A 16,027-nucleotide genomic window follows, 5' to 3' on the forward strand; every position below is an offset into this window, starting at 1 on the left:
TTATGTCTTGGGGGTTCCTCGACCCATGATTGCTTTCTTTGTGTTCCTCTCTGGTCTCACCAGGATTATGTAACATTTGGGTCCAAACAGAGCAACCAGCAGGCCAAAACTTGAGGCCAGGATGGCAAATACCTCAACTGCATCTGCATATTTTCCTGGGGAGTTGACATAAGCAGGGACAAAGGCCACCCACACTGCACAGAAGATCAGCATGCTGAAAGTAATGAGTTTGGCCTCATTAAAGTTATCTGGAAGATTCCTTGCCAAGAATGCTAACAGGAAGCTGAGGATAGCCAGTAAGCCAATATAGCCCAGTAGCACTCCAAAACCAATGGTGGACCCAACTACACACTCATAAACTATCTTGTCATTGTGGTATTGAGTGTTTTTATGAGGAGCTGGTGAGGAAGAGACAAGCCAAGCAGTGCAGATTGCACCCTGAAGAGATGTAAGAACCATAACTGTTCCTCTCTGCTGCAAAGGACCAAACCATTTCAGGCTGGCCCCACCTCCTTGCTTGGAGGCCTTGAACACAGCCAGAACCACCACAGTTTTTACCAAAATACAAGAAACAGAAAGCACAAAGCTGATCCCAAATCCTGCATGTCTCAGTTGGCATGTCCACAGCCTGGGACGTCCAATAAACAGCAGTGAGCAAAGGAAACATAATTTAAGTGACACCAAGAGCAGGAAACTCAGTTCTGAATTGTTGGCACGTACCATAGGTGTACTGCGATGATAGATGAAGATTGCCAGGACAACAGCACAGACAAATGTGCCCAGCAATGAGGCGGTTGTCAGGCAGATACCCAGAGGCTCATTATAGGACAGGAACTCTGTTTCCTTAGGAACACAGTGATCACTCTGGGCACTGGACCAGAAGTCCGCTGGACAACTGGTGCACTCCATGGAGTCTAAGAAGAGAAGAACAAGAAGAGATTCTCTTTGTTTCTGCAATATTTTACAATTGTTACCTTCTGTCACAACTTAGCATGACCAATTTTATACATTTGTTGTGGTCCCAGTCACTACACATCTATCATTAGCCTGTGTAGAATGTCAATGGAAATATACACACAAAGGTTTTATCTCACACAGGCTCCACCCTCTACTGGACTCTATGCATAATACTTTCCTCCAATTTTTTTGCACAATATGGAAAAAAAAAAAAAAAATTCCTGTGACTGCTTATCCTGTTAGGGGTCGCAGGGGGCTTGAGCCTATCTCAGTTGACACTGGGCGAGAGGCAGGGTATACCCTGGACAGGTCGCCAGACTTTCATAGGGCTAATACATAGAGACATTCATGCTCACACTTACACCTACAGCCAATCTATAGTCACCAGTTCACCTAGCCTGTCTTTGGACTGTGGGAGGAAGCCGGAGTAGTCAGAGAAAACCCATGCTGACAAGGGGAGAATGATGAGATGAATTGTGTCTTCTGACATCATAATGCCACATGGTCATACAGTGTTCATGAATGGACAAAGAGTCTTAATTTTCTCTAGTCACCTGTATGGATTGTAGGGGGAAATAGACATCATGCCTGGGGAGTAGATGTGTATGTGATAAGGTGAGCCCCTCACCAACTTCTCCTTTACTGGAGATTGGTTGGAGTTGAAAAGTGTGTACATGCTATGCCCTGGGCAGGTATGAATCTTCCTTGCCACCCATGCTGACATGGGGACAACATGCAACTTCTGCACAGAAGGGTTCGAATCCTCACCCCAGGTTCAAATCAGAAATCCTTTGCTGTGAGGTGATAAGGCTAACCACTGCACCACTGTAACGTTCAGATGCATTGACAGTCTATATTATAACTTCTTTTTTCACTGTAAAATTTTATATGATATGATTTTTGCTGGGGTCTCTACCAAACAAGCATATTCCCATACATTTGAAATATGGCTCCCATCAGACGAACTGAACAGCTGTTTGCGTGCTTTGGTGATGGTGTTGCCGGCAAGATCATGTCCAAGAAATGCCTTGTGAGATGGCTTTATGAGTGCACTTCCCAAGTCTACAGGCAGCCAGGGACTCTTCCACTGTGGTCTGCACGTGCTCCACATGTGGTATGGCAGTGTCTGCGTTCTTTTTCAGCAGGGTGAGTGTCGAGGATATATGTACGACAGTGTTATGGTCAGGATGTCTACTGCCTGTCTTTTGACCCCTGCAAAGTTAATCTGAGGCCCCACTCACTTTTGTTACTTACTTACCACTTCTCTATTGTGGCAGCCTAGGTTATAAAGAAGTAGTAGGGGACTTTCCCTTAGCTGGCCAGGTTTAAGTGTGGCTCGTTCGATGCTTTGTTGCGACAGAGCATTCGATATTGTAACCCTAGTTCTATTAGCCAGGTGGAGCCCTGTATGTTTGGGCCCTGTGGCTCCTAAGCCGCTGGTTAAATATGGTGTAGGATGTTTGACAGCGGGAATCTGCCTCCTTATATACTGTGGGTTCTGGACATATTTGGATAAGTATGTCCTGATTGGCGGGCTACTTTTAGGCTTGACAGTTTGTGAATGTGTGCTCGTGATTAGACTCATAGAGACTTGTGGAGGGGTCCGCCTGAGTTAACAGAACTAGGGTTACAATATCATAACCTTCATTATGTCAGATGGACCACCAATGCCAGGAGGTAAACTGTGATTCTGCAGTGCAGTAGGAATGTGTTTTTTTGGTCTACATTACCAAGGCACCAAGAAGAGGAATATGTCTGAATTGGATTCAATTTCCACTTCATAACATGTAGATTTATAATATTATACATTACATTTTATAATATACCAACCTGTTTCATTGCTGAACTTTCCCTCAGAACAAGGGACACAGTCGAAACAACACATAGGCTGCCCCTTTTTTCTAGCCATGCGGGTACCTGGAGGACAGCTCTCACTGCACACTGACTGGGGTGGCTGTAGGGGTTGTAAATGTAAAGTCATAGTTATGCTGCACTGTTTGTTTCTGTTTTTATGTGTCATACAGTAAAAAGGCAAAAAAATAGTAACCTGTTTGGATTCAAAGTTCCAGAAGATTTTGTCTTCATCAAGTGTGAGTTCTTCACCTTTGGAGGCCAACTTCTTAACAACCCCCACACTCTGAACTTTAGTTCGTCCATCAGGGAGCCACAGCCAGTTCATGATATCATATATTGGTAAGGCATCACCATTCTCATCAAATGACACTTGATCACCAAATGGTGTGGTGAAGTTGACCTTTTCCATGTAATACACAAGCTAAAGGGATGAAATATAGATAATTTGAGACAAGGGGACGCAATAAAAAACAAAACAAAACAAATAAACAACAACAAAGAATTTATATATATTGTTGATTGTGAATATGTTTCAGATGTTCTGTGTGATAGATTGAGGATTGAATCATACTAGTTTTCAAATGTTCTGCACACCTTTCTAAATTTCGTTAACCATTGTTGCAATAAAGTAATTAAATCTGTCACGAGAAATAAGGGAAATTTTAATTTGTTTTGATTTTATCCTCAAGACAGTCAGGGGATTCAAATTGACCAAACACAGCCATATTAATTTATTTTCTATTTTTCGACAATCTACTTCAGTATTACCTCTGGATGCAACAGGTTTTTTTTTTTTTCTTTTTTTTTTTTTCAAAAACTAAACAGGTGGAGTGTAAACTGGTATCACACCTGCCACGGCTCCAATGTTTGCAAAGTGGCACAGCTGTGCCTACTGAAGGGCCCTCTCCCTGGCTCACACTGCAGCATGTCATCAAGGGCATATGCCAGGGCATACACAGCCTTGTAAATATTGTACTCAGGCCTGAGATTAGAAACATCCAAAAACTCAGTCACACTCTCTAGGTCTTCATCACCAGTGCATAGGTCTCCCCCAGCCTCTACCCAATCTGCTGGCTGCGGAGCAAATCTACACTGGAACGTCTGCTCCCAAAACTGCCTCACCTGAAATGTATTTAAAACAAAGTCTTAACAGAAATAACAATACTAATTATTGTGATTACAGATGTGATTTTAAGGCTACAACTTTACCATGCTATGGCCAAAATCGTTATTGCCATGTAGGTCTGGACGTATTCTTAACAGAAATTCCCTGAGCCCTGGTATTTCTCCTCTGCGGATGGCAATGCCCAGAGTGCCACCCAGGTATGGCATGAGACGTGGAGTCTGGAGAACAGGAGATGCAGTCCAGGCTTCACTGGCCATCCACTGAAGGCCTGTCACATTCTGCCTCACCACCTGTGCATTGCATTATTATATATATATATATATATATATATATATATATTGTTCAGACTGATGTGGAGCAAATGCAGTCTACTTTGAAGGACTGAATCACAAAACATAGAATGAAATATGTAAATATTATAAAAACATGATATAGAAAGATACCTCTTCCATAAGTTGAATCATGTGGATCCGATGTGCAAACACAATGACCACACGAGCTGTGGATGTCTTCATCACTTCCACAATCCTTTTTATTTCAGCTGGGTTGTCACCCCAGGGTAAAATCTCTGAATAGGCTAGACAACCTCCACCAGACTGAGCCAGGTCTGATTGAAAGGATCGGGCAACATGGAGTCCATAATCATCATCACTGACCAGCAGACCTGCCCAAGTCCAGCCAAAGTGTTTCAGAATCTGAATCATGGCACGCACCTGATTTAATAGAGAGCAGAGGGATCAGTGGATAGTTTAGAATAATTTTTCACTTGAAACCAACATATTCATATCTCACAGTACAATTAAACCATTCCACAAAACTCCTTCTCCTAAATGCATGTAGTTTCATCAATTGTTCACAAAGAAAATACAGAAAGCTACTTTGCAGGCAAAGTATTTCTTTCTGTGTAACATATTTTGTTTCTTCAGAGTTTCACCTGGAAAGCATCACTTGGGATTGTTCTAAAGAACGATGGAAACCTTCCCCTATCACTTAGGCAGGAGCATGTGGCAAAGTAACTCACCTGAAACATACAGTATGCACAGAGGTTTTACTTCTCATGCAAATCAGTACAAACATTCAAATGATCTCACCAATGAAAACATTTAAATCATCTAAAATAAAAACCCAACTTGAAAACAAATCAAAGCTTGATGGAGAAACAGGATGAAAGATTTTATGTATATGGTCTATCCTGTTATTTTAAAATTTGAACTAGCCTACATTCAAATACGGCACATCAAAAACAAAGCTAAGACAGATGAAAGCAAACTTACAATGGGCAGTTTGAATAAACCTATCACATCAGAGGTGGCAATAGAAGATGTTGAGATGGTATCACCCACAATCCCCAGGACTGGAGGGGTTCCCAAACAAGTCTCCTCGAGCAGAAACTGCTCTTCTCGACCACTGGCCAATGATAATGCAGCACTGAATCCAATTACAAGTGTGGCACAGTTGTCATAAAGACTGTATCCCAGAGTCACATTAGGTAGCAGGTTGGAGTTTTTGTTGATCTCATCAATAGCAAAGGCCATGGTCATGGCATGCCTGAACCCTGGAGGGTCAAAGCTAGCACAACAAATGTCACTATCAACCACAAAATATTATGCAAAAAGTACATTATCAATTATCCATTGTGCACATTGTGTGCTATGTGTGTGAAACTTACCCTTGGCAGATGAGCTGATGTGGTTCTGAGGTGAACGTCAGCTCAGGTAAGACTGAGGTATAGTGGACCTCAAACAGCCCACCCAGCATCACATCACCTGGCTTGTGCATCCCATTAAAATAAAACTGTCTCCTCAATTTACAAGATGAGAAAAGAGAGGAAGCCTTTGTCGAGAAAATGGAGGAAGAGGACAAAATCAAGATCAGGTCGACATATAATAACAAAAATGTGTTGAGAACTGCCCCCATAACTGCCCTCATCTCTACACCCCTGTTACTGAGCTTCAAACATGGTTGCTTAATTTTATAGCCTATGTCATCTCCTTTGGTGCTTTTTGTCATAATTTAACACCACCCATCAGGGCTCAGAGAGGCAGGGCATATACATCTTAAATTAGCTCAACAGACAGAGAATGTCATAATTACATTTATTTTCTATTAATTACTCATATGTTTGAGGTCTTAAATCAATTTTTATTGGCGAAGCTGGAGCTCACCTTGAGTTTCTGTCTGTCAAATGTAAAGAATTATGCTGAGCAGAGTGACAGATAAATCATGTTTTTACCTCAAATGTGCAAAGTAAAGGGAAAACTCTGTAAACACAGTTGAGATAATAGACGAACAAGAGCAAAGCAATACAGCAATGGCAACAATTATGTTCACACTATGAGTACCGTTTCTAAATTTATGACAAAATAACATTCATTTTTTGTATACATTTTATTGTGTGTGTGCATTGTTGTGTGGGAAATATTTTTATCTAGCATTATAAATATGATTTATTTTCTTGTGTAAACTTAAGAGAAGGTGGCTAGTGGAAGGCTAGTGGTTAGCACTGTCCCCTCAAAGCAAAGGGGTTCCTGGTTCAAATCCAGGGTGGGGGAGCCCCTCTTTGCTGAGTTTGTATGTTCTTCCTGTGTCAGTGTGGGTTTTTTTCTGGGTAGTCCAGCTTCCTTCCACAGTCCAAAGACATGCAGGTTAGGTTAACTGGTGACTCTAAATTGCCCGTAGATGTGGATGGGAGTGTGAATGGTTTTCTGTCTCTATGTGTCAGTCCCCCCCGCAACCCCCATTTATGTTGCCTTACTATACAATGTCTGGTCTGGCATGAGAGATCACAGCAGCCCAACTACCACCACGTTTTTCATGGGACAGGTCAATCACATGAGTTGCAAGGGCAAGGCTGGCCCCTTTATGAAAGTCTGCATTCCTAAACACAACATTGTTGCTTTCTTTATGCATATCACTAGCAAGAACTGCAGTATGCTAATAAGGACATGCGCCAAACTCTCCAACTCCAACTGACTGGCATTCAGATACAATTATTTGGTTTTACAGCTGGTGACACTACCTTCCCTAATGCATTTAGTCCTCAGTGTGAGTTCTTCATAGGCATGTCGCTATAAGTCCATGACTAGGGTTCATGGTGTTGGTCCTCTCAGTTTTGATGCATTATTGGCTTCGGAAATATGCAATTTAGGATTGGGTCATATCTCCCATTGTGAAGTACTGAGGGAGGTTTCAAAGAGAACATTTGCTCACCAGGGTAGCCGTAGTTCTCTGAGTCAGGTATCTCACCACACTGAACTTTTTGCCATGTTTAGGGTTGTTAGAGACTGGCCTGCTTGTGCAATTCAAGTGATTGGTCTGTCACCTGACAGATGTGGTAGTAGTGGAGCTTCCGGGATTAGTCATGCCAGAAGGCACTTGCCTTCCAGAGATACATCATACAAACCTCAGAGAACTGGGATTTATCTGGTAACCTAAAAAATGTCAGTACCCCAAAAGATTTGATTGTAGTGTAATCTAATTATTAGCAGGTGCTAGGCCACTGGCCACTGGTCTCTTTCTTTCCAAACAAACGGACCAGAAGTCTCATTTATAACAATTGTGTATGCACATAACAAGGCCTGTAGGAGGCGTACGCTACTTCCCATGCAAAAGTTATGATCTATAAAAACAAACTTGATAGGAGAATGTTTAGCTGGTCAGGATCAGTGTGGCTGGGATTATGTTATTCATCAGGCTCCCACTGTACCCAAAAAGTCCCGTAGAGGGCTGAGACTGTGTGAGATAGAACAAAGTTTATGATATTGTGACATTAGTTGCATTAGCACAGGTGGAGCCCTCTACCTATGGGCCCTGTTGCTCCTATACCACTCATTGAAGAGGATGTAGGATGTCTGGTGCAGGAAATCCACTTCCATATATACTGTGGGCTCTGCATGTTGTCAGGTAAGCACATCCTGATTGGCGGGCTACTTTTATGCTTTCTTCAGTATGCGACTGCATGCTCACGATTGGAGGAGTAATATTACCCACAGAGTCCAGTCGAGGGCTTTGCCCGTGCTGATAGAACTAGGGTTACAATATTGTAACCTTCATTTTCTATATTGTAGTTTTATCTAAAACTAAATGACAATATAGGTAATGCTTTCCGCAAATCACAAGCACGCATTCACCCCCTGAGATTTGCACAAATTTAGCCAGTCAATCAAGGTATGCATACCTGAATATGTGTAGACCCCACACAATATAAGGTAGTGCACATGGCTGTCACTTTCAGATTCACAGTGCCAAGTGTAGGTGTGTTTGAGTCCATCATTACATATTTGTGACCAGCAAAAATTTTCAACATCTTGACCTAAATGATGCATGAATACTGAAAATTGTGGGACCAAGAGCAAGTTTAACATTTCTTTTTTTCACAAGATTTTAAAACTTCAAAGTCTGTCACATACACACTGTACAAAATACAATGAATCAAACAAAAATCGGAGGTTGTTTTTACTAAGCTTCAAAGAGGGTTGAATATTTAAAATGTTTTAATGGGATTTGACATTTGAATAACACCCCGAATGTATAAAAGATGTGGAACAGTTTAATATCTGAATAGAGTTTCTTTGTACATGTATGAGTGTGTGGATAGTGGAAAAAATGCAAATTTGTGAGTAATTTGAATATTCCCTCCATTAATTAGAATAGGAAAAAAAAATCCTGAAAAATGCTGAATATTTCTGAAAGCTTGAAAGGTATGATAAATGCAACAGCAATAATGTTCTAATTGAGATCAACATTTTGATGTTTGAATGAGGACTCTAGGTTGAAAAATATAGAGGGAGTTAAGTTGAAAAAAAAAAGAAAAAAAAGGAAAACGTAAAGCAGTACAGAATAATAATAATGAAAGTTTAGAAAGAAAATCCTAGTTTCTGAATGCCTCCAGAATTCACACCCAATAAAAGGGTGAGTGAGATGGTGGTGCCAAGCCTCTGTCATTTGCAATAAAAGTATGCGATGTTTTGAGTCAACAGAAAGTAATACAACTACCTCACAGCTAGACATTGACGGACATTTTGTACTTCTCTCAAATACCAGGAAACAGTTACGATAAAGAAAGGCAGAATTGGTGGATTCAGTTATTTATTTATAGCTTTATTTATTTCCATTTTGTTTTGATTTTTTATTCATATAAAGAAACTTTAAAGGTCAAAAGAAAGCTATTGTTTTAGGCTTGTGAAGGACTGTAAAATACAGACAGCATCACAATTCATCATTATGTCTTGGGGGTTCCTCGACCCATGATTGCTTTCTTTGTGTTCCTCTCTGGTCTCACCAGGATTATGTAACATTTGGGTCCAAACAGAGCAACCAGCAGGCCAAAACTTGAGGCCAAGATGGCAAATACCTCCACTGCATCTGCATATTTTCCTGGGGAGTTGACATAAGCAGGGACAAAGGCCACCCACACTGCACAGAAGATCAGCATGCTGAAAGTGATGAGTTTGGCCTCATTAAAGTTATCTGGAAGATTCCTTGCCAAAAAGGCTAACAGGAAGCTGAGGATGGCCAATAAGCCAATATAGCCCAGTAACACTCCAAAACCAACGGTGGACCCAACTACACACTCATAAACTATCTTGTCATTGTGGTATTGAGTGTTTTTATGAGGAGCTGGTGAGGAAGAGACAAGCCAAGCAGTGCAGATTGCACCCTGAAGAGATGTAAGAACCATAACTGTTCCTCTCTGCTGCAAAGGACCAAACCATTTCAGACTGGCCCCACCTCCTGGCTTGGAGGTCTTGAACACAGCCAGAACCACCACAGTTTTTACCAAAATACAAGAAACAGAAAGCACAAAGCTGATCCCAAATCCTGCATGTCTCAGTTGGCATGTCCACAGCCTGGGACGTCCAATAAACAGCAGAGAACACAGGAAACATAATTTAAGTGACACCAAGAGCAGGAAACTCAGTTCTGAATTGTTGGCACGTACCATAGGTGTACTGCGATGATAGATGAAGATGGCCAGGACAACAGCACAGACAAATGTGCCCAGCAATGAGGCAGTTGTCAGGCAGATACCCAGAGGCTCATGATAGGAGAGGAACTCTGTTTCCTTAGGAACACAGTGGTCACCCTGGGGGCTGGACCAGAAATCCTCTGGACAACTGGTGCACTCCATGGAGTCTAAGAAGAGAAGAACAAGAAGAGATTCTCTTTGTTTCAGCGATATTTTACAACTCTTACCTTCTTTTGCAATGTAGCATGACTGATTTTACACATTTGTGTCCCTGTCACTACACATCTATCATTAGCCTGTGTAGAATGTAAATTGGAATACACACACAAAGGTTCTATCTCACACAGGCTTCACCCTTTAATACTTTCCTCCAATTCATCATTTTTTGTATGGGGTAACGGGGAAGGCCGGGGCCTGTCCCAGCTGACACTGGGCGAGAGACGGGGTACACCCTGGACAGATCGTCAGACTATCACAGGACTAACACATAGAGACAGACAACCATTCATGCTCATATTCATCCTACGGCCAATTGAAAGTCACTAATTAACCTAGCCTGCATGTCTTTGGACTGTGGGAGGAAGCCAGAGTACCTAGACAAAACCCTTGCTGACACAGGGAGAACATGCAATCAAGGATGCTATGTGTCAGGTAATGTTTGTCTTCTGACATCATCATGTCTTAATTTTCTATTTTCTCCTGTATGGAGATTGTAGGGGGAAACAGACACCATGCCTAGAGAGTAGATATATGCACTGAGATTTGGTGGCCACAATGGGCATTAAATATGTTAACCAAAACGGCCATAGCAGGTGATGCACGCTTTCTTGACATCATCACAGCAATTATTGTGTTCATGAATGGAGACAGTGCTGTGTGCCACTGGCTAAGACCACTTTCTCTAAGGTGAGGCCCTCACCCACTTCTCCTTTACTGGAGATTTGCAGGGGTTGATAGGTGTGTGTGTACTATAGACTAGGCAGGTATGAAACGTCCTTGCCAAGCTTGGCAAGATGGATCATAACAAAGATGAGTTACTCACTTCAGAAAAGCTTGAGATAGGGGTAGTTTTATAGTATTATATACATTACATTTTATAATATAATGATACCAACCTGTTTCATTGCTGAACGTTCCCTCAGAACAAGGGACACAGTCGAAGCAACACACAGGCTGCCCCTTTTTTCTAGCCATGCGGGTACCTGGAGGACAGCTCTCACTGCACACTGACTGGGGTGGCTGTAGGGGTTGTAAACGTAAAGTCATAGTTATGCTGCACTGTTTGTTTCTGTTTTTATGTGTCATACAGTAAAAAGGCAAAAAAATAGTAACCTGTTTGGATTCAAAGTTCCAGAAGATTTTGTCTTCATCAAGTGTGAGTTCTTCACCTTTGGAGGCCAACTTCTTAACAACTCCCACATTCTGAACTTTAGTTTGTCCATCAGGGAGCCACAGCCAGTTCATGATATCATATATTGGTAAGGCATCACCATTCTCATCAAATGACACTTGATCACCAAATGGTGTGGTGAAGTTGACCTTTTCCATGTAATACATAAGCTACAAAGGGGTAAAATATAGATACATACTGTGACAAGGGGACGCAATTTAAAAAACAAACAAACAATGAATAAACAACAATTATATATGTGATAGCAAACAGGAAAAGAATCCAGGCACTCCATAACAAAAATGAGAATGAGGAAGGAAAGATTAGATTAAAAAGCCTTTATTATAATGGCCAACTCATTAAAAAGCCGACATGTTTCGATCACTGTTGGTCTTCATCAAGGCTTTTTTTTTTTTCTCCAGCCCTGATGAAGACCAACAGTGATCGAAACATGTCGGCTTTTTAATGAGTTGGCCATTATAATAAAGGGTTTTTAATCTATTTTTCCTTCCTCATTCTCATTTTTGTTTTGGAGTGCCTGGATTCTTTTCCTGTTTGCAGTATTTTGGATTTCCCTCCTTTTTTCCAAAAGCACCCGATACATTTTTTAATCTACACTCTACAACACAGAGCAACCAGTTATCTGTTTTTCTATATATGTGATAGATTGAAGGTTGAGTCATACTAGTGTTCAGATGTTCTGCACTTCAGACATGTAAATGTAAACTTTCCAAATTTCTTTAAAGTAAGTAAAGTAATTAAATTTGTCACAAGAAATGGGAATTTTACTTTGACTTGATTTTAACCTCAAGACAATCAGGGGATTCAAATCCACCAACTACTGCCATCAAAAACTAAACAGGTGGAGTGTAAACTGATATCACACCTGCCACGGCTCCAATGTTTGCAGAGTGGCACAGCTGTGCCCACTGAAAGGCCCTCTCCCTGGCTCACACTGCAGCATGTCATCAAGGGCATATGCCAGGGCATACACAGCCTTGTAAATATTGTACTCAGGCCTGAGATTAGAAACATCCAAAAACTCAGTCTCCACACTCTCTAGGTCTTCATCACCAGTGCACGGTTCTTCCCCAGCCTCCATCCAACCTGCTGGAGGTGAAGCAAATCTACACTGGAACGTCTGCTCCCAAAACTGCCTCACCTGAAATGTATTTAAAACAAAGTCTTAACAGAAATAACAATATTAATTACTCTGATTACAGATCTGATATTAAGGATACAACTTTACCATGCTATGGCCAAAATTATTACTGTCATGTAGGTCAGGACGTATTCTTAACAGAAAATCCCTGAGCCCTGGTATTTCTCCTCTGCGGATGGCAATGCCCAGAGTGCCACCCAGGTACGGCATGAGACGTGGAGTCTGGAGAACAGTAGTTGCAGTCCAGGCTTCACTGGCCATCCACTGAAGGCCTGTCACATTCTGCCTCACCACCTGTAAAGTGCATAATTTTATATATATATATATATATATATATGTATTGTTCAGACTGATGTGGAGCAAATGCAGTCTACTTTGAAGGACTGAATCACAAAACATAGAATGAAATATGTAAATATTACAAAAACATGATATAGAAAGATACCTCTTCCATAAGTTGAATCATGTGGATCCGATGTGCAAACACAATGACCACACGAGCTGTGGATGTCTTCATCACTTCCACAATCCTTTTTATTTCAGCTGGGTTGTCACCCCAGGGTAAAATCTCTGAGTAGGCTAGACAACCTCCACCAGACTGAGCCAGGTCTGATTGAAAGGATCGGGCAACATGGAGTCCATAATCATCATCACTGACCAGCAGACCTGCCCAAGTCCAGCCAAAGTGTTTCAGAATCTGAATCATGGCACGCACCTGATTTAATAGAGAGCAGAGGGATCAGTGGATAGTTTAGAATAATTTTTCACTTGAAACCAACATATTCATATCTCACAGTACAATTAAACCATTCCACAAAACTCCTTCTCCTAAATGCATGTAGTTTCATCAATTGTTCACAAAGAAAATACAGAAAGCTACTTTGCAGGCAAAGTATTTCTTTCTGTGTAACATATTTTGTTTCTTCAGAGTTTCACCTGGAAAGCATCACTTGGGATTGTTCTAAAGAACGATGGAAACCTTCCCCTATCACTTAGGCAGGAGCATGTGGCAAAATAACTCACCTGAAACATACAGTATGCACAGAGGTTTCACTTTTCATGCAAATCAGTACAAACATTCAAATGATTTAACCATTTTCAAAAAATAACAATTGGAAGAAGGGTTTATGCAAATGTTGTATCCTATCATTTTAGAATTCATTATAGCCTACATTAAAATACAGTGCATCAAAAACACAGCTAAGACTGATGAAGGCAAACTTACAATGGGCAATCTAAATAAACCTATCACATCAGAGGTGGCGATAGAAAATGTTGACATGGAATCACCCACAATCCCCAGGACTGGAGGGGTTCCCAAACAGGTCTCTTGAGGCAGAAACTGCTCTTCTCGACCACTGGCCAATGATAATGCAGCACTGAATCCAATTACAAGTGTGGCACAGTTGTCATAAAGACTGTATCCCAGAGTCACATTAGGTAGCAGGTTGGAGTTTTTGTTGATCTCATCAATAGCAAAGGCCATGGTCATGGCATGCCTGAACCCTGGAGTGTCAAAGCTAGCACATAAAATGTCACAATCAATCAATAAAAAGTAATACATTACTAAAAATCATCCGTGCATGTTGTCTGCTACATGTGAATGAAACTTACCCTTGGCAGATGAGCTGATGTGGTTCTGAGGTGAACGTCTCTTCAGGGAAGACCGATGTGTAGTGGACCTCAAACAGCCCACCTAGAATCACATCACCTGGCTTGTGCACCCCATTAAAGTAAAACTGTCTCCGCAATTTACAGGATGGGAAAGGAGAGGAAGACTCTGAAAAGAAAAAGAAGGAAGGGAACAAAATCAAGATCAGGTCAACATACAGGAACAAAACTGTGTCCAGAAATTCCCCCATAACTGCTGTACTCCCTACAACCCTGAAACAATTCAAACACAGTTACTTAGTTTTATAGTTTATAGTTTTTATACGCAGGGATATGTCAACTCCTTGGTGGTTTTCGTCATAGTTTCGCACCACCCATTGGGCACAGACAGTCATGTAGGGGCAAGGCATACACATATCAAATTAGCTCCATAGACACAAAATGTCAAGAGTAAATTAATATTCATCACTTTTATTTTTGAGTTCCTAATTATTTTGTTATTGGAGCTCATCTTGAGTTTTTCTCTTAACCCCAAATACACATCAAGGGGAAAACATAACTGTGAAACTCTAAAAGTCTAAATATAAAGTTTTTAATACTGCAATATGAATAACAGCTCAGTACAGTTCCACTGTATATAGAATTAGTAAAAGAAGGTCGATGAACAATGCAGTGCGTTGGCTAATTCCAACAAGGCCTTTTTAGAACAAACCAATGTGTTGATGAAATGTAAATAGATTCTGTTACTGTGTTGCCTATTTCTTCACTAAGATGTTTTCAGAAACTTTTTAGTGTACTGCTGAACTGTAATACAAGATTGTTACCAGCTGCCACCATACTGTTTTCAGATGGGCAGCTTGAATTATGTCATCCATCAGCGGGAGTGTTTATTGGTCTGGTGCTGTGCAGTGCATTCTGGTAGTTGTAGGTTTCCCAGCTTTTGAGCAAAAGCAAATGCCACAGCCTTTTACGTCTGTTTTCTCTGGTAATGTGCAACAATAGAAGACAGCCTATTACTGCATAGACAGCTCAAGTTTATGAAAAGGCCAGCTCTCCAGCAGTGAAACACTTCCTCGTGTAGTCTTTGCAGGTTTCCTGAAATTGTCCAGTTTTAAATGTACCCTAACCTAAAAGGATTGGGCAACATGAAGACCGTGGGGCTCATCACTGACCAGAGGGTCAAATCAAGTCTGGATGAAACATTTTAGAATTTGAATTGTAGCATGTACCTAATTAGATATTCAGCATTGTTATCTCAATGTTTTTTCATTAATTATGCCCAAAACATGCACTTCCTCATGCCCCAAACAGGAGTTTTCATTGAGGAGACTTATTTTTAAGTTTGCTATACCTGTAAAACTGTTTTTTCGCCAATAGTTTCACCTGGAAAAAGACAGATGGAAAGTGTTGCTGGTCACTTTGACAGGAATGTTTGGCAAAATGACTGTAAGGTAGCGAGATACGGGGGAGATTGGGGACAGGCCACACAGACTCATTACTGGAACAAGGAGAGAGAGATGTGATTTCAAAATAAACCAAAATTTTATTGAATTTTATTTATTTATTTGTTTAATTAATCAAAATAAGCAAATAGGCAAGGACTGGAGCTGCTGGGAGAAAATAAAATATATGATAGTCAAATCAACACAGATACCAGTAAGTGGAATTGAAATTGTATTTTATTACAGTTAGTTTAAAAAGGCCATAATGCAAAATATTTTTAATTTAATTTTAATTTTATTTAATTCATTTTAATTTTTAATTTATATACTTTATTAATTGTATATACTTGGCAAAATGACTATAATATAAAAAGAATAAAAGAAATGAATATAAAAGCACAAATAAATATTCAGTCCAACATAGGCATAGGTCTTTTTCAGGTCTATCCCCAGGGTCCACACATGGCTTCTCTGTGCTCATAGAACTAACGTAGTTTGTAAAATGTGTAAATGTGCC

The 16,027-nt window shown here is 40.7% G+C and overlaps 2 protein-coding genes across 2 annotated transcripts; both read right to left on the reverse strand.

Annotated features, from left to right (window-relative positions):
- LOC117259877 (extracellular calcium-sensing receptor-like) lies at window positions 1–5,731 on the reverse strand. The gene is made up of 9 exons (XM_078167503.1): window positions 5,607–5,731; window positions 5,212–5,506; window positions 4,872–4,958; window positions 4,381–4,650; window positions 4,021–4,227; window positions 3,661–3,933; window positions 3,005–3,232; window positions 2,788–2,911; window positions 1–914 (listed from the first exon to the last, which is right to left on the reverse strand). Exons 1-9 carry the CDS (start codon window positions 5,714–5,716, stop codon window positions 1–3), a joined length of 2,508 nt encoding a protein of 835 aa, XP_078023629.1. The 5' UTR covers window positions 5,717–5,731.
- A 3,427-nt stretch (window positions 5,732–9,158) lies between these two features.
- On the reverse strand, window positions 9,159–14,463 carry LOC117259878 (extracellular calcium-sensing receptor-like). The gene is made up of 9 exons (XM_078166786.1): window positions 14,394–14,463; window positions 14,072–14,237; window positions 13,683–13,977; window positions 13,394–13,480; window positions 12,903–13,172; window positions 12,182–12,457; window positions 11,238–11,465; window positions 11,021–11,144; window positions 9,159–10,072 (listed from the first exon to the last, which is right to left on the reverse strand). Exons 1-9 carry the CDS (start codon window positions 14,461–14,463, stop codon window positions 9,159–9,161), a joined length of 2,430 nt encoding a protein of 809 aa, XP_078022912.1.
- Window positions 14,464–16,027: the final 1,564 nt, after the last annotated feature.

The sequence above is a fragment of the Epinephelus lanceolatus genome, chromosome 4, assembly GCF_041903045.1.
Source record: "Epinephelus lanceolatus isolate andai-2023 chromosome 4, ASM4190304v1, whole genome shotgun sequence".
Taxonomy (NCBI): domain Eukaryota; kingdom Metazoa; phylum Chordata; class Actinopteri; order Perciformes; family Serranidae; genus Epinephelus; species Epinephelus lanceolatus.